General features: G+C 39.3%; 1 protein-coding gene across 1 annotated transcript in view; it reads right to left on the reverse strand.

The window, feature by feature from the left end:
* NKD1 (NKD inhibitor of Wnt signaling pathway 1) overlaps positions 1-20,019 on the reverse strand; it is a 107,711-nt gene that overhangs the window by 580 nt on the left and 87,112 nt on the right. The window contains 6 exon segments of the mRNA XM_086621253.1: positions 762-892; positions 5,620-5,704; positions 6,763-6,792; positions 6,795-6,909; positions 15,386-15,481; positions 18,060-18,169. Coding sequence (XP_086477379.1) covers positions 762-892; positions 5,620-5,704; positions 6,763-6,792; positions 6,795-6,909; positions 15,386-15,481; positions 18,060-18,169 — 567 coding nt within the window.

Below are 20,019 nucleotides of genomic sequence, written 5' to 3' on the forward strand. Positions count from 1 at the left end.
AAATAACAAGCTGAGTTAGTCATCTTGTATTTCAAAGTTTTAATTAGTAGCATGCAGTTGGCAGGGATAGCATTAATTGGCAGAGTGAATTTTTCCTAAGGAAGTGAACGCAATTATAGCTGTCTAGTTTAATTACATTTAATAATTCTGACTAGTAAATAATACACACAAATATACATACATATCTATATAAGAGAGAGTGTGTGCACGCATGCATGTATAGAAGTCTTTACATTACCTTCTCTTGGTCCTCATCTATCTGAAATTCACCAAAACAACTGTGAGTGGAATAGTAAAATCTTGGCAGAGGACAGGGAAAGGGAAGAAATCCAAATCCCTTTAATTTGAGGACAGAAGCCAAAATTCCAGGTATGAACCCACACTCTCCAATTTTTGGGTCAGTAGTGAGTATAAAACATGCGCTGCTATCATCTTGGGAATGAGCTCCAACATCCAAAAATCAGTCCTCACCTCACCCATAGACTAAACTTAATAATTTAGATGTAAAGATTGTTCTCCTAGGCTCACCTCCAAGTTTAGCTACACAAACAAGTGCTTCAAAGCAGGCTTGCAGCACATTAGCCACTCTGTTGTGCTACCACCTTCACCACTAATTATCTTGCAGTATTCACACAGTCCTGTTCCTTCCAGTAAGTCACTACGGACAGATCACACAGGTTCACAATTCACTGTCCCTGATGTGGAACATGCAACTAAAGAAAGAAAAGAGGAAAAGATTGCAACATAAATTACGAAATTACCTGGCCCAAACTTTGATGTGTAATTTTCTATTCCTGCAAGATCCAAATAGTGGTTTCTCCTTTCAATGTTCTCATCAACACAATGACGATAGCACCCACTTTGCTCTGGATTGTTCTCAATCTGGTGATATCTGTCAGCAGGACACAAAATTACAATTCAGCAGAACTTCTTTAAAGTCATTATCACCATCTGTAAACCAACAACTAATGGCCCCTTTGAAGTGACAAGAATTGCTCACAAAGAAACAACAAACGCTTGAAATTCTGGATGACCAGATCTGCAAAGTCGATAGGCCTGAACTGACTGTTCTTTCCCCTCATATAAATCGACTCCAACGCTGCAAAGCAAAGGAGGCTTTCAAATTACATCACACATGCAAAACCAAAACTGCTCCTAGGGTTTGCTACGTCCTGTCCTAGGGCCAAAGCGTTCAACTGATTCTCTAATTTGGACATGCCAAAGAAAACCTTCTGCTTGATTCATGGCTGTTCCCACTGCTGTCAGGAAGCACTGGGATAAGCCTTGTGTCAGATAAACATCCATGTGTATGTACTTCAGAAAGACAGGCAACAGCACAGGTGTAGTAACTAGAGAGAGCCTGAGAAGAGAAGGTGTTGGTAGGACACCCGGAGATAACCGCTGCTTTCCAAAATACAATTAATAAGGTCAGATCAGCCGCTGGCTTCAGAATCTCAACTCCTTTTCCTGCTCAGCTTTGCAATTTTATTTATAGCAGAACTATTTCCTGAGAATGAATATCTGAAATACCATTCATTTATGAGGCAGAAAAAAATCAGGCAGAGCTTTACAGTATTGTAGCCCATAATGCCAAACAATTTAATTCAGCAATTTAAATGGATGTCTGCAGATATGAGCAATATTTTCATTATAACAAACAGGATAAGCAGAAAACTCCTAAGTCAGTGTCTATCATTCAAATAGTTCAGTTTCCAAGGCCACAAGACAGGATTTGCTCTTTCTCTGTGTGATTGCACTGATGTCAGCCCAAGACCAGTATTTGGCCTCGTATCATACACCAGTTGCTAAACAGGAGCTCTGTACTGTATGGTGCCCAGTACTCTGCTTTTAGTCTATTAACACATTTCCAGGTTTCCAGAGGCTGCTGATCTCACTGAGCTTTGGCACAAACTGCTTTCCTGGCCTAGGGTAGTACTGTTCAGGGACATTACAGAACTGAGTCCCCGTGCCTCTGTCAGACACAGGTCTACAGTCTCTGATAAAAGTCACAAGACTTGACCTACCCGGAAGATCATTTTTGCTCTGCTTTGATAGAGGTAGAGTCTCCTGAATGGAGGAGAGTCTGCCTGGAAAGCAGGTAAGCTTTAAAGACTCTGAGTCAGCTTTGAACTCCAGAAGTGACATGGGGTACTGTCAAAAAAGAGGAAACGTCCAGATATTCTTGATTTTTTTGGATACATAGCCAACTTGGTACCTTTCCTGCCTCGGACACACATTTACAGGTTGTTACACTTTAGCAGGTCAACATTAGCAGCCCTGCATTCTAACAGCTTTCTTACATGCAAGACGACGTTCGACAATATTCATGCAAATATACACAGTGAAGCATTATACACTGACGAGAGATGTGCTCCACTGTCAAAGACAACTTTAAGTACTTCTGAGAACTGCAGTGTCCGGCATCCAGCCCCATAACGCACTCCTGCATACACACGGGAAGACACGGGCATGCATCAACCACGCATCAAGCACAGGGTGTAAAAATATACAGTATTTGTTACTGGTTTTCTAGTTTGGTTTGGTTTTTAATTAAAAAAAAAGCATCTGCCCTAAGTGTTTGTGGAGCATATGAAAGCCCTTTCTAGAATTCCCACGCTGAAGTGTCATCCTGATGGTAATAAGCACACAGCAATACAGTAGGTAAAGGGAACAGAGCAGCAACAGAGCGCAGGGTAGAAAAATGCAAGGACAGTTCCTGAAAGATATGCTCACATAGAGTTTAAGCCAGTCAGGGAGAAATCACTTAAGCAGGAAAGAAAGAGGGAGTGAGAACATGTGTCTCTGGGTAAAAGGAAGATGTTTTAGAGGCTGGTGTGCATCGTAGTTTCCCTGTTGCACTAAACGAAACAAACTAGAAGGGCATGAAGACACCCAACCTACAAAGTTGCCTGCCAGTGCTCTTCCACCATTACTTTTATACCACCCGTGCCAGGCAAGCTAGCTATGAATCCAGTTACTTGATCTTGATACTTGTGTTAGCCCTACAGGTGAAAACTCCTGCCTGTAGCTTCTAGCAGATGAAAGATCTAACCCATCTATCTCCCACCTTCAGGATAAAAACATTTCTATCCATTTTATCTTGAATATTAATTGTATCTTGCCTAGAATTCCTAAGTGACTGAATTAATGAAACGTGTGCACTTCTCCCAAGTCCTCATTGCTGCTTTCAAAGGGGAAACCTCTGCATTAGTACCGTGAGATTCTGATACGAGCCTCAAGATTAGCAATTCCTGAGGGTTAGCAATTTGGCCAGAGTGCACAAACATTCCAGCAACATACACAGTATGAACAGGGCATTATTTGTCTTGTCCACACTTACTGAGATGCAACAAAAACTGTCAGATGCTGACAGGCATCTCATGCTGATCTGCTCAGCTCGAGACACAGGTTTGTCCTGTCTAGGAAGCCTCTGACAAAAAGGATGAGAAGGACAAACGCATCAGAGTCAAGATTCTACCCCAACCTTTGACACCTCTGCGACTGTGGATTTCAGTGGAAATGGCTGCTGTTCATAATGCCACTATGTTTGCAAAATCAGGACTTTAAGGTGGGTGGCAGTGGGACTGCAAACTGAAAGGGGATTTTTGCAATAGATTATTAAATAAAAGCCGTCCATTACATCCACACAGGGCAAACCTTTGCTAATGGGCAGAGGAAACCAATTGCCACATCTAGGCCTGCAAGCAAAACCACGGAGTACTCTTAGTTCCTGTGGCGTGTTCTTTAGTTTACAGAAGTTTTTCTACAGAGCTGCTAACAGAATATTAGAAGTCATTTTAGTCTTTAATCTGAAATTCGATTGTACTGGGATAACTCACTTGCATTTTTACTCCATCCAAAAAGAGAGGCACAGTTTTTGTTGTTATTTGTAATAAAGCTGAATGCTCCTTCTCCTGATAAATTTGTTAAACTAAATACATGTATTTTGACAAATCTGAGGAAAGCCAAAACCGGATTTTTCTTTCTTTAAATTTGCAGTCAAAGAAACAAATGCAACCAATGATTCAACGTTCTTACTGCAGCATTTCAGTAAACTTTTCCCTCTGCCTTAGCATGAAACATAAAATTCTAAACCAAATCAAACCTATATACCAAGATCACGTATTTGGAGCAACTAATCTACCTTAAAATGCATTAGAATTACCTGCTTTTGATTTGTCTTTCTATCCATTAAAATACCACATTCAGAAAACGATTAGCACACCTACATGTGACTGAGAGATTAACATTTTCCTTAGCGTTTCAGTACTTGAAAAATACATTGCAAATGCTTATCACATACTCTGCAGTTCAGTGCAGGTAATGTCTATCAGGTAGGTAGAACTCATGATAACAGGGTAGATACACACGATTACACATTTTCAGATGAAAAAGGCCTGTTCTGGACTGGCATCCAAAATAATATTGTACGTTCTTTTAGGGAAGAACTAAAAATCTTTTTTTATCTAATCCGTAGATGGCTGCAAGTGTACCCACAGCTTTTCATAAAGGAAACCACGTACTTGTGCCTTATTGGAAATGGATGCACTCTCAGTCACACAGGCTGGATTCCATTGAAAGACAACAGGTATTTTTTCAAGTGGCAAAACATATTCTGAAACTTATTAAAAAACAATAAATTAAACTATCCAAATTTTCCTGCAAGATTACATTACATATACCGGTTCTAAGGCTAATTCCTACACGTGTACTACTTAATAACTAATTCTGTAAGGGAGAAGTTCACTTAAAGCTGCTGTGGCAGCAGGGAAGCATGGTTTCTGGCAGGTGGGAATCAGCAGACAGCCACTCTGCTAAGTCACTGTGGGGTAAGAAAGAGGTGAATCTACTTCTCCTACAAAATGTACAAACACATTTTGCAAGCGGAGTTGAGCCACCCCACAGCTGCTGTAAGCCAGAACCACCTCAGCAGAACAGAGCATGGAGCAGGCCGTGTGCTGGAAGCTCTTACGTGTCGCTTACTCTGCAGGACACAGCCTGTGTAGGTCACGTGCTGTAAAGCTGACAGCTGCTCTGCTGCAAGCTCCCTTCTTCCCTCCTTCTGTTAGTTACTATACATCCAGTGCTAGCTCAAAGCTGCTTCCTTTAGGAGGAAAGATGGTAAGGAGAAGGAGGTCTCGCTATGACCTGGTAAACAAGATTGAGTTAAAAAAGCTTGGAGCTAACTAAGTTGACCAGTGAAAAAGATGGGCTGGAAGAAGGAGAGAGGAGCTGGACTCTAGTAAAGATGAAAAGGTTTTAGGACACTAAGCCAAAAGGCTGTGTTATGAACTCCACTCATAGGTACAATACTTGCAGATGGCATCTAAAAAGACATTCATGTCCTCCAAAGAGCCAACAGAAGAACACATTTGAGTAACTGGCATTAGAGGTTTGCTTTTTGGTTTGGTTTTGTTTTTTGTTTGTTGTTTGGTTTGCTTTGGTTTTAATATACGAGTATCCACCCATGGAATCTGCTGAGGTTCCACAGTGAAAAATCTTGTAATTCCTCTGTTTTAATATAGCTTTTTTTTTTAAATAAAGCAGCAAGAAATCAGTGGTTGAGATTTTCTCAGAGGTATCCAGTGCCTGTCAGGAGACAGGGTTCTTTCCCCTTACCTGAGAGAAGCCCTCTGCTTCTTCTCTGAGCTTCTTACTTCTTCATTAGCTTTGCTTTCAGCTCTATGCCTGGCGCTCTGCAAATCTGCCAACCAGAGAAAATACATTATTCTCACATTACTGTCCTTGCTGATCAGCAGAACTAACACATTAAATAGCAAATACATTTTGTCGTCTTGGTAGATCAAGATGTAACGTATCACTTTGAGTAACCTTCTCAACAGTGCTTTTGTCCACAAGACAGATTTTAGGCAGGGATAATCTGGACCGCAGGACATTAGCCAGGGTTAGGCTGCAGCCATGCGTCGGGGTCAATGAAGCCACATTCACACAGATAAACATGTCTCAGGAGGACTCAACAGTTCAGGGCTCGATGCTGTGCTAATGCATCACACAGCTCCCAGCAGTGCAAATTTGCTTATGCCTGCGTTTGACCAAGTGGATGTATATATCAAATCTGAGGTAACAAGGCTCTCCTTTTGGATAAGGTGCCCATGTTTTCTACTGAAGTATTACTTTAAATACTTTTAAGTATTTTAATTTAGTACTACTTTATCTGCTGAAGTAATTACGCTGATGCAACTATTATTAGAGTGAATATATGGTGAATAAGCCATCAAAGAATAAGCTATTTTATACTGGCAGATTCTGCCAATACAGAAGAACTTGTAATTTTTATGCATAGATTCCTAATTATACTTTTTTGTTACTTATGCTTAATTGTTGAATTCTTATCCAGCAGCAGTGATAGCTATGCACTTGCAAAAAGCATTTTATACCACTACACCTGTTTCCACACAAACTGAGCGCTGTAATATCAGCAGAGTTAAAGTGGTACAAGTTGAAAAGGCCTTAAATCTGCCATGCAGTACACAAAGACAATTACACAACATATGGGTTACTGCTGCTGCCAAGAGGAAACAATCACTCAGGGAAGTGAACCCTAGTTTGCTTAAGAGACACTGAAAGAGAGTAGACAATTTTGCACCTGAGATCTTAAAATGTGTTCATGTGGCTCAAAATATCCACGTAATTTTACCTTTAAGTATATATTTATTTGTATTAACAAAATACAAGGATGGATTTTTAAGGGATTCTTGAAGTTTTTGTATTTTTTTCCAATGGTTGATTGCACATCCTTACCAGTATGATTTAACAAGATACTCTTTTTTTCTGGCTGCCATCTGGTGCCACAGTAAGTTTCACTCGCAGAGTTTTGCTGGAACTAGGAGAATGGTTTACTGATGCATCAACTACCTCATAGATGGTATGAAGCAAGCTGGTAATATCCTATAGTTGGGTTGAAACAAAAAGACACGCTATTGTGAAAATGGTATGAAACCTACAGCTTTGATACTTACAACTATTTCTGACTTGGGACTATTACATGCTGAAATATCCTCAGAAATCACTGAATTTAAAAGAGCTGAATTTGCACAGAACCTTACAAGAAAGGATCCATTTCTCTCCTCTGTTAACCCTCATTTTTTCTCATATAGACTGTAATATAGCTCACAGACACAAGAGAGAATGAATCAAGTAGATCCATATTCTTCTTCATCAAACAGCATAAGATTTGTGAAATGGGGCAAACCACAACAAAACAATAATAAAAGCACAAGGTATTCAAGTTTCCCAAACTACGAATCAGGAAAACTGTGTTCCGCCTTCTCTTTGGTTTCAACAGAACCCAAGGACAACCATTCATACTGCATTAAAAATTGAGTTCACATGACAGAAACAAATACAGCAATGAAAGAAAATCTTGGCCATTACAATCTTCCCATTTCTTGTTTGTTTGTCTGTTTTTTTTTCTTGACATAGTTAAATGGTTGATTAGAGGAAAACCAGTAAGAGAAGTGGCAGAACTGTAAGCCTTATGATGTCTGAATGTCACTCTACCATACACATATTGGGGTCTAGCTTATTTTGCAAAATTCAAACCAGTTCTGAACCTCCGTTTTTGAACAGCAAAGATTATCCAGTCAGGCCTATTACAGAACATTCTTCACACATCTCTTTGAAGGCAATGGGACTTGAACAAATGCTTACATGTCTGGCTACATCAGAAAGAACACTAGCCAATTTTAATAAGCCAATTGTTTCACACAGGAGAAACAGGGTTTAGTAGCTGGTGGTGATGCTCAAAGGTCTCTTGGTTGATCTAATCTACCGAGGCTCACATACAGTACTACCTGAAACAGCCAGGATGAAAGAGAGATCTCTTGGCTCACTGCTGTTCCCCAAAGGGATTTCACCAAAACTGATCTTGGGCAACAACTTAAGGCCAAAGCACACTGATCATTGCAGACTATAAAGATCTCATTCAATGTATATCTGAGAATTTGTCCATGCTAGTCATCCCATTCCTTGATCTATCCTAGTATCTAAGCTCTTTCCAGATACCTGCGAGCACAACAGAATATCTAAATCATTTTTTGTTAAGTATAACTAGTTCTGAGGATTAAGAGTCTAGTCTATAAAAATTCAAAACCTCTACAGTTTTTCCTTTGCCCAGGGGTCATGCCTGTAACAATGTCAGCTTGAAGTTTGGTATGCCCTAATGGGTCCCAGCACTTTAGTAGTCAATATTCCACTCAGTCCTCATTATCTAACCAGCTTTAAAGGTGAAACAGAAATACTAATTTCTACTCACACAGAATTTAGGGAAGTACTGACCCTATGGCCAGGACAAATGATTTTACAGTACGTGATTTTCCAGCTCAATAGACAAAATTGATAACTAAATCCTAGAGGGTTCCGACTTTGTCTTAACGTACCCTCTCTAACTCAGTGACAATCTGGTGGACACCTCACAGCTCTTGAACACATCTCACTTCTCACACTTCCACCCCATTTGAAACCTAGCCAGACCTCTAAATAGACACAGCCGTGTCTCACAGCCAGCTTGAAGAGCTGGAATTTTATTTCATCTATGAGAAAAAAACAACCAAGCAAGAACACAGAAAGACAAACAAAACATATCTGTAGTTTTATACACCCTCCATAAATTATGTTCTAGGAGCCTTGTGCTATAATCCTACACCTCAGTAAGCCAAACCTTCCCCTTCAGCAGAATACTTAAGGACCATATTTGTTCTTTATACGCTCAGCACTTTGGCAAATGGAGCCTTTCCCATACATTCCTTAACAAGTGTTGGTTAGCCAACATGGCAACTTTCCACACAAGGCTACTATCAAGAGGTTATGATCAACTCTTTCATTCACAATAACATATCCTCCTTCCTTTTCTCAGCTATACCAGATGTTTGTACAAGCTGATCATCTAGTCTATTTTAACTGCAATAGGCAAAGACAAAAAGTCTTCACTCCCATTGTCCTTTTACATGATTTTTTTTTCCCCAGTGATGAAGTCTAACTTGCTAACTGGCATACAATCTGCCCCTTGTGTTCTGTGAGGGTCTTTCTCAACAAGCCGCTTGACTCAGCAGTTTAAAAAGTATTCCCAAATGCTGTCAAGGAAGGCCAGATGCAGCATTTGTGTGACACATACTTGGCAAGTTGGAAATATGTACAGGCTCGTATCGCATCAGGACAATTTACATCTCTCAGCCAAACAGGCCCAAATTAACCCGAATTAATGTCCAGGCTCCAAGCAGTTTAAGAGGCTGCACAGAGGTTTCAGGACACCTTGTGGCCTTACGCTCTGCTGCCAGTGCACTTTGTTACATCTGTAATACCCAGCTTCCTCCACGACAATCCGAGCTGCTTTGCATTCTGGCACGGGATGAACGTGGTCGTCAGACTGGATATATACCAAGATCGAGGTTAGGCATATCCATAAGTAACCACTTAATGCTTATGCTGATCTTTTAAATACTGACAACAACATTTTATTATAGGATTCATTTACTTGTGGTCCTAATTTGGGGTTGGAAATTCTAGCAAACTGACAGTTCTGATTTGGTCAAGCAAGTCTGCTGAGTCATTCGCTGCTCTATCATCCACCAAGGTCCTGGCCAAGCAGGTACCAGCCACAAGGCCGCCTCAACCTCCTTTTGCTTTCCTGTTATTGCTTCACAGTAACATACAAATTCCTGAGGCACTGATCTGGTAGGAATGGTCTTTGTCAATGAGTTCTGAATGGTGACTAAAACTACCTTTTCACAGCCCTTTTGTGGCAGCTAATAAGGTAATGGCTTCTTGTCAAATTAGTAGCACTAGACCATTAAAATACATGTTACAAAATTTGTATTTTTTAAGTTATGTCTATTTACCACCAAAAGAATTTTCATCTTCCAATAGCCTGCCAGGAGACTGAGGCAATTTATGTTCCCCTTGAAAGCTGTCCCACTGAACGTTATCTGCATTTAAATTCCTAAAAGAACTGCCTAAAACCATTGACACTGCTTTGCCTTCTACACACCAACTTGTGCATCTCACTGTCCTCCAGAAATTTAGCATCAAATATCAAGAATAAAAGCTAGTTAAATTCTCCTCTCTTCTAGTACACTAACCAGCATGTCCCAGAGACCACTTACCGACGAATCTAACTTTTCTGCACAACAGATTATGATTTTTAATAGTCACATGAATTTGCAACTGCTTTGCTTAAGACTGCTTGGCACTTCCCCACACAAAAAGTTTCACTCCACATTTCTCATACTTCCTCCGTTTCTACATGAAAAATAAAAGATTTTTCAGTGTTTCTCATTTTTCCAAAAATATCTTGCTTTTTTTTTTTACTGAAATGTACTTTTAAACCATTTCTAGTTAAAAATCATTGAGGATTTTAAAATTACTATATTAAATGAGTAAAGGGAAATTAGAATTAAAAAAAAAAAATATTTTTCTCCTGTCTAGTAAGCAGATTAGAAGGGAAGTAGGCTGCATGAACCTAACTACCTTCTGAAGGGCTTCTAGTGTGCAGAATTTCTGCTGGGATAACTAGTTTAATCAAGTAAAAAATCTGAACCTATGACATTTTTCCTCGACGAGGAGAACAAATGCTGGCTGGGTAGTACCCAAACAGCCAGTACCTGCCATACCCAGATTTATTTGTGTCTTGCTTATTGAACACTACAGTTGGTTTTTCCAGGGTTGAAGGACTTAACAGTGTTAATCTGTATTTTTTTTACATCCTATTTTATCAAGCAGCTAATACAACAAAGTATATTTAAAAAAGAAACTTTAACGGTTTGCCAGAAATACTTGCATTAGAAATACTGAAAGTAAACAGTTAAGGCCACACACAGAATGTATCCACAGAATACATTACAGATCTCCAGTAGGAGATTAGAAGGAATTTAGAACATTCAGAGAAACTAATGGGTCTGCAAAAAAGAACAAAAATAAATTACACTGAAATATTCTTCATTTCATAAAAAACTCATGTGACCGAGAAAGTCCCTATTCCAGGTATTAATTTTTTTTTCTAAGGAACATCAGTGGTACAGAGACGACCTTATTTTTCCAGCATTAGCTTTCCTTATCATCATAGGACTAGTTAGCAAACTAGAGATTCTGTAAAGGAAACTAAGAGGCTTTTTCAGTAGAATTTAACAGAATGAGGCATTTGCACATTCCTCCACACTGCGCGCCCCCCTCTTCCCCCCCCAAAAATAAAAGACAAACCCCAAACAAAACAACAACCCCAACAACTCCAAACAAAACTAGCCGAAAAACCAAAGGTAAACCCTACTGAGTTTAGTAAGACTGAAACAAAACATCCAGTTTGATTCTTTATAACTTGTCTGGGACAGACGGCTTTGGCTCCCAACAAAATCACAAGAGGAAGTTGTATTTTCTCTTAATATTTCTCTCTGGCACAAATCCACCAAATCTAATGGCTGAAACGACAGCCCCTCTGCTACAGACAGGCACTACTCCTCTATCTGTTGGTTCCATTGATGCTTCCGTATCATGAGTTAATCCAATGTTGACAAACACAGTGAAAACCAGGAAATTTTAAGATGAGAGTCAGGCTGATAAACAGTAGCCCCAAAAGCCAATATTCTTCCTGAAGTCAAAGATTTGGTGCTGAGTTCTGAATGCTGACATAATCTCAAACCTTTTCACTCATTACAGAGGATATGAGCAAAAATAACTAAAACGAGAAAAAAAAAGGAAAGGAAACATAAGAGGAAAAAATGGGTATTTAATGTAAGATACAAAGAACATTTTTAGCATTAAAAATGCATGAAGAGAAACATCAATATCAGTTCATTACCTTTCCCTCAGAAAAAGAAAAGTACAGATGTCTCATTTGTACTTTGTTTGTAGTCTGATTTTTATATAGAGCAGGATGTTTTTATTGCAACATCAGCTTTGTTTGATCACATACGTTTTTGAACCATTCTTATTTGGAATCTAAAAGGAGTTTCACTTGCCATCTACTCAACAACTAGCCTAGAAGAAATTCTCTTTTTTAATCCTGACAAGTGTCTTTCTTGTGTGCTTATTCCTGTGCAGTCACTCGCCAAAGAAACTCGATTTTCCAAGAAAGAACTGATAGCAAAAAAAAAAAAAGGCTAGTGTTTGTAAAGTATAATTACATTCAGAGAACTCGATATAAAACCTCATAGATGAAAACACATTAGTTCAATTATCTAAGTTTCAAGTCCGATTACAAATATCTGTGTGAAGATAATTACAGTGCAGCTGTCAGTTCTAAAAAAGCCTGCAGTACATAATGAATTGTCCTCTTATGGCTTATGGAATGAAGGGAAACATTATTAGCCAAGTTTTGTAATACACATATTAGAGCAGGAAAAGTTATCTCTCACTACACTAAAAGGACTGAAAAATGCTTGTCTTCTATGACAGAAAAAGCAGTAGTTTAATAACATACAGTAATGCTAATTTTATAATTTGCCATCCCAATAATTATGCTTTCATAATGGGTGTATCTCTTCAAGAAGCATGACTAGATCTGAATTTCTAATTATAACGACTACAGAATAAGTCATACAGACTCTAGGAGGAAATCAAAGCAGCATTAAGTTCTGAAGATGTTGTTAAGATCCAGAAGAAATTTCACCAAGATGGAATTTGAATGCTCTTGCAGTGATCTGTTATTGTGTAAAGCCCAAGGGAAACTTTATCCAGTAACTAAATCCGCATCTTATTTACAATTTTCAAACATTTTAATGAAAAAAACATTTAGTTCACTTGTAAAATTGCACCCCACCTAGATGTCTCTTACAAACTTAATTTAACACTGTGTATTCCTTTGGAAACTCTCTGGACATGAAGTCCAATGTTTTAAACAGAGTAACTTTGAATCAAATGAAATGGGTGTGGGTGGGCAAGTCACTTCTTTTTCCAGTGTCTCACTTTTCCAACATGAAAAACAAGAATGATAAGGCTGACTTCTTTTTGTAAAGTACCTCAAGGTCTTCAGATAGAAATCTGACTCAAGAAATTTCACCTCTCTGTTAAAACCGGCTGTAAATCCAGGAGACATTAAAGTGAAATTTTCAAAGAAGGAGAAAAGGTTCACACTAAGCTTTTCTCATCAGAACACTGGACTTTTGTTTAGAAAAGCTGCCTGGTTCTCAAAGCATTTTCATCAGCTCACTAAAGGGCACTTCTACAGACCAGCCCTCTTCCTCAGACTCTCTGTTCTGTCCCTGATCCAGCAATGTGCTTCACATACTTTTAACTCCACGCATGTGTTCCATTCATTTTAATTGAAACTATTCACACATTTAATGTTTGTCATTGTTAAGTCCTTTGCTGGATCGGGAGCAGAGCTGCTTAACAAACGATGGTATCGAGCCCACTATGTTGACTGCCAGTCTCTTAGAGGCTAACAGAACAAGAAATTCTATGTCACATGAAGAGACTAAAATTCCTTTCTTGTGGCCAAGATTATCTATGAGCTGCTATCATTATTCATTCTTGCACAAACAACTCTTAAATTGCATCTGGATTCAACAGAAGACAATCAACAAGATGGATTATACAAATGGCACTGGAACAGCTTGCAAAAGAACTGTGTAATACAACTGGGAAACTCTGCAATGGCGCATACTATTTGTTTCTATCTTTGGTCACATGTAAAGAGCTGAAAATTACCAACCTATTGGGTCCCTTGGTTAAAAGAATTTTTTTTGGCACAGGTTCAAGCCTGAATATAGCAACCTCCAGACCTCAGAGTAGTATAATTTTCAATCCCTGCACAGATTTAGTTTCAGTTAAGCTGCAGTCCACTCTTGTAGCAGGGAGAGGTAGAATTTGGATGTAACATATTCTCTAAGTACAGTCAAATTAAGCTTTTTGGTGTACCACATAATCACAAATAATTATTGTATACATACTTAAAAGCATATTCTCGTTATGTTCAGCACATGGAACTCCCACTGACATTAACAGGAATTCCATGCCTGAATGTAAAGGACACCCATGAGTGTGGGTTTTGGTTTTGTGTGTTTGTCTCTTACTCTTTATCACGATAATCTTGTAACGAAGACTTAGCCTTGGGTTTCGAAAGATCTGGGTTCAATCTGCCCCTAGGTTCTTGTGAGACTTCAGGCAAGTTGCTTTATTTTTCTGGTCTCTGTTCCCCATACATTAACAAATACAATACTACTTCTCCACCCTACCCCCCTTCTCCTTGCCCTCTCTCTATATCTCATACATATACACGAGACGTGAAATATCTCTCCTACGCATTTGAAACTCCGCACTTGGCCTGTAATATTTCATCTGATTATTCTCTTGCATGAGGGGCACAGATTTCATTTGGCTATTCAAAGCACTAACAGAGTAGAGACAATAAAAAAAGCCTAGTAATGATGTTCATATACATGTTAAAAATTCTGAACCACCACCACCATCACATTTGGCAATTTGTTCATAAATGTCAAAAGAGATTTGCTTCAGCCTTCTAGGAAAAATTTCTGCCTTCCTTTGGTGTCTAAGGCCACTACAATTTCAGCATTTACCCTATTCCTTTCAATTCATTCTTAGGAATTTTCGCAGACACCAGTATAAGAGCCAAGAGAGACAAAAACTCAATTTTCAGCTGATTATCTGAAGGCATGGGAGCCAGTAAATACACCTCACAAAAAAATCAATGACAAGACATTCCAGTAAATCTCAGTAAAAGACATTCTTCTAGAAGAAGTATCATTCAATTTGGATAGAAATAGTTCTGAAAAAGGACTGTATTCTAATCTACATGTCCTTTTATTTGGCTCCTTATTTGCACAGGAAATACGACTTGAAGACCTTCTGACAATAAAAAATTATAAAATAAATTTTTTAAAAAAAAAGCACACAGATATGCTTTGACAACTATTCACTATGGTCCTCCAGCAAGTATCATCAACGTTATTTATACTTGGAGGGAGAAGGCAGAGATCAGCCTAATATTCACAAAAACAACAGAACAGTATAGTTAGTCCTACTGGAAAGAATGTCAGAAAGCAACCTTGCTATTTGGTTAGCTTAACTCTGAAAAGCAGGATAGAAGCCAGAACAATATACATTTGCGGGGGGTTTATTTTGACAATGTGTTTAGTTGTTCAGTTGTTTCAGATACTTTTCCTCCTCAAATGCCAGTACTATTTTTTAAAAGCTAATCCCAGATATTAAACAACAACCAGCTTAAAAAGTGGTACAGTACATCTGAAAACAGTAAACTACTAGTGGGATTGTTTCTAGGAGGGAAGGGTCCATGGAAACTGCTGTTTAAATTGGCAGGACACCTCTATTTCATAGCAGAAAAAATGTTCCTGTTATAAAACACTTCTCTTGTTAGCAAACGCTGCACACAAAGGGGCAGCTGTACTTTGCTTACCTCGCGTGTGACTCTTCCGTTGTTATCAAAGTCATACAGTGTGAAGGTCCATTCTTGCCTGTTATCTTCCTCTACAGACACATCACATTGCAATTCCTAAGAAACATGCAAAGAGCAGCTGATTACCTAAAGCAAAAGGCCTGTTTGCAGAGGAGATTCTCCATGGAAGGAGGCTGCTTGCTTGCTTCCTTCCTCCCTCCCTCCCTCACGGGAGGAAGTTTTCAGGATATGTCCCGGGGAGGCCTCTGTCCACCACACTGAAAAAGCCTGATCACAATCATATGACAATCCTGACTCTCTTGGGCTAGACTTCGGGCGCTCTGCAAGACGCTTTCTACTTCATTGTGGAAAACACAAAAAGGTACAAGAAAACTGCTCCCTGAAGCTCTTGAAACATAGTAAGATTTCCCACTAAAAAGTGAGAAAGAAAACTGCTTAACTCGGGAAGAGAAAGAGAACAGAAGCAGACTCACAGAACGAGGCGGTACACCACAGCGCCAGGAGCAGTCATTAATACAAAGCGGCCATATGGCACAAATCTCCACCAGTGAGACCTGTCCTTGACACAGATATTTGATACCCAAAGGTTGTCAGAGTTAGTGCTGTACAGCATCGTGCCACCGAAGCCCCTGAAACAGAGCCTGCCTAGGAACTGGCAGGTAAGAACGACCTGGGAGTGGTGCCTGGTCCTTATTTGAACTGTGCTTGTTAGTGAGAGCGTGATCTGTGGAAAGCCTGAAAGAATCGATTTGTTAAAGAGGAAAAAAAATAATCCTCAAACCAAAATCAAGTCTTCAGTCAAGAAAAAAGATGCACTTTGACTGACTCCAGTCACCTGGGTGCAAATCGTTTGCTTTCTCTCAAGACCTGTGCAACCGGAGTTATCCAGAGCCACAACAAGGCAAAACAGAAAAGTTACAGTGCAATTAAAATGAAAGGCCTTGTACGTAAGTAAAATAAACAGCTCCAAATAGCTTCGGCGTGATAGAGCTCAAAATACCTGGTTGATCTTCTGACTTGAAACCAATTCCCTAGAGCAGTTACCGGTACCCCTGTCCCCCGCCGAGTTCAAAGGCAGCCCGCTCTCCGTTGTAACAAGCCCGCCTGAAAGCTGCCAAGTGCCCCACACTCTACTGTGGAAACACAGTTTCACATTACATAAACATTCCCGGCACCTTTAAAAGCCAAATCACATCCACCTCAGATTTAGACCTCTTGTCTCAACACTTGCCTTTCTGATTCTTTATACCTTTGAAACATTTACCACTCTCTTACCTCCTAGCTTACATAGCTGGAAAACTTTCATTTGTAGAACAAGGAAAAAAATATCAATATCTGGTTTCTTGCCACGTATTAATACTTCCCTGTCCCACATTGCCTAACATAACATCTTTATGCGACGATGTGCTCTGCTTAAGAGTCATGGCAACCTTCCCTGCATTAGTCATGGTGCCTAGTACCAAGTGCTAACCTTTATGGCATGCCAAGAACTACTTGGGAACAAACACAGACTTTGCCGGTACGGTGGAGCTCCAGCTACTCTGGCACCAACCATGTTGACAGGTGTCCTCCAACGTTCAAATATCGAGGCACTGTTAATTGCAATTTATCATGCCTTTCCTGTCTGCAAATGTCTGCTACTCAAGGCAGCATATAAAACATGCCTAGAAAAAGAGTTATCGCTGTGCAAAAAAAAAAAAAAAAAGCAGGAAAAGTCACCTCCCCCCAGAAGGCACACAAGCACCTAAGCAACACCTGAACTGCCTATGGGAAAGCTATCTCCTTTTAATCAGCCTTAAACCAGTAAAAAATAAATGGCACCAGACTACTAAATATGCTCTAGAGAAGGAAACGAACACTCGAGCCATGCTGCAAGGTGGCTGCGCGGTCTTTTAAATAACAATTGAGAAACGCAAAGCTCATTACTGTGACAGGCTGACAGCACTGAAAGGTAGAAGTTTGCCACGTCTGCTGGAGCACGGAGAGATGAAAATTCGTGCTGTTTCTTCGGTACCAGAGTATCTTCCTCCTCGCCAGACAGATACCCTCTAGCTGGATGACAGCACGTTTCAATACTCATGTTTATTAAATCACTCCCATATAACAAAACCTGCCAACTACACGCAATGCCTGGCAGTTTTATGATGTTGTAAGCCTACAAGAAATGACTATCAGACTCGTTGCCCTCCAGGATCCTGCCAGTGATCAGATGGATTTCCCATGTAGCAGGTGAGGGTCACTTCACTGTGGAGGCCCAGGCACAGAGGACCGATGGTTAAGGAAACTTTCACAAATGTTCTTTCACACTGGGCAGATTTAATCAAGTCCCACACCCTTGCAAGTCACTCTAAGATTTGTAACAATGGCAGCTGGCATAACGAATTACTAACGAAGGATGTAGATAAAGGGTTAAATCTAATGCCTCTTCTACATACATTCCAGACCCCACAGAGGAATGAATCATCATTTGATCCTCTCCAAACCTGGAAATAAATCTCACTAATCACCTCATAGGGAACACCAACAGTAAGACACTGACTTATGCCAATTCTGCCTCCTCCTGTACCCATTACAATCGTTGGGAGCTATATACACACATCACAGGACACTGGTCCACAGGTTATTTTTCTACCATAATTATGTCAGTACAGTGAAACTTTAAAATATAGAGGACTTACTTCAATTTCAGTTGCTTCTTGGAACCTGTGCGTGTGTCACTTTCTTTTTCTGCTTTCTTTTCCTCTCCACTGCAAACTCCATCTGTCTTCTCTGGAGGCAAAGCCACTGCAAAAAACATATTTAAGAAAAAAACACTTATAAGGAAATGTCAAAGCAGTCTTATATTTGCAATCTGTCTTTACATTTAGGGTGAAATTGATTTCAGCGAACTTGCATGAGGAGATCATTATACTTGATTTGCTTTGTGCTCACCACACATCTGGGATAATTTCAGCAGACAATCTACCACAGGTTTTGGTACACAGCCTCTCCTGCAAACATCACTAGAGTCACAGGAAGTTCAAACAGTGTTATGAGAATATAAATCAGCAGAACTGTTACTGTAAATAAGTTTGAATAATTTGCAAAATACTGGAAGTTTGTGACATATTGCAAAAACACATTGCATTCACCAGCAGTGAATGAAGTAATGAAGCTGAAACGAAGTCCTCATTCTGTTCCAATCTGCCTCTCGAAATACACACAAATCTTACTACCTTCCAAAAAGGTAACACTACCTGCCAAAAATGTTAAGCTGCATTTTTTCAAGTATGTATGAAAAGTTGTTTGACCTCAGTTTCAATTTAAAACATTATGCACTTGCATAATTCAATAGCACTCATAACGAGCATCAATATGAACACCTACCAGACATATACCACAATATATCATAACATAACATTTATCAAACATATAACAGAAAGATATACATATACTTCTCAGGTGGATTAAAAGACCAATGCCAAGGAACTTAATAGCTATGCTTTTGGCTCCTGCAGACACTCAGCCTTGCAAATGATGAGAGCCTATATCTGAGGAAAATTAATTCTATATTCATTAGTGTTATGAAAATATACACAGATATTTAACCCTACCCTCAATCTTTAGATATGATTTTTTTTATACATTCACATACCTCTGCCAACAATGTTATGCCCATACTTCATTAGGCATAGCAATAATCCTGCCTACTCCCAAAAAATAGAAGATATTGCGAGAATGTGGGTCTTAAAGTCAGCATTTTTCCTCTTGCACTGCAGCATTTGCATTTACCCAAAGCCTTTATCCTAGTGTTACGTAGGAACTGTTTCTTGGGATGCTTCTGTAAGATCTCATGTAAGTGACAGTTCAGTAAGTCAGATTCCTTACAAAAAAGGAGAACATGATTCCCCTCCAGTTCAGGATGACCCCTTTCAAACTGGGTTTACCCTGTGGCTCTCCTGATGTTTGGCGCTACTGATGTTCCTCCCAAGCATTCTCCCAGGAAAGCAAGTTGCTAACATGCTAGAAACTAAGATATTTCTATGAGGCATTTTTCAGCATTTTCCTTCACATTTAAAATAAAACAATTAGCTTAAAAAAAAATCTATCCTTACTATAGTTTTATACTCTCAGAAATTCCAAATGCTAAGATTTCTGCCACAACATTCACGTTGCCACACTGCAATATATATCACATTTTCTAGTCTTATTCCTTTAAGTTTAACACTATTGTATTACTGTTTTTTTGGTTTTCAAAACCGTGGTATACTATAAAAGATTCTGGATGTGCAGTAAAGAAAGGGGAATGAGGTAGAAACCCAAATCTTTGGAATTTCCTGACTTTGATACTTGCAGTTTTGATGTTATACTAATGCCAGCTTGACAACACGCACGTGTAATTTGCATTGTACAAATGCAAGCAGACATGGAGTTTATTATACACATACTACACACTGATACACTTCCATTTCTATTCCAAGTCATGTTATGATTCCCCTACACCAAACATAAGCTAAGCAGGAAGGTCGGCTGAAGGACCAGAAAGCTCACTTCACAGCAGTTTCTTCCCTTGTCCTTTTACGTGGTATTACCAACAGGGACTGTTTACTAGGAGGTTTTTGTATAAAGTTTATCATAACGAAGGCATATATTAA

This window comes from Tauraco erythrolophus, chromosome 15 (assembly GCF_009769465.1).
Source record: "Tauraco erythrolophus isolate bTauEry1 chromosome 15, bTauEry1.pri, whole genome shotgun sequence".
NCBI lineage: Eukaryota > Metazoa > Chordata > Aves > Musophagiformes > Musophagidae > Tauraco > Tauraco erythrolophus.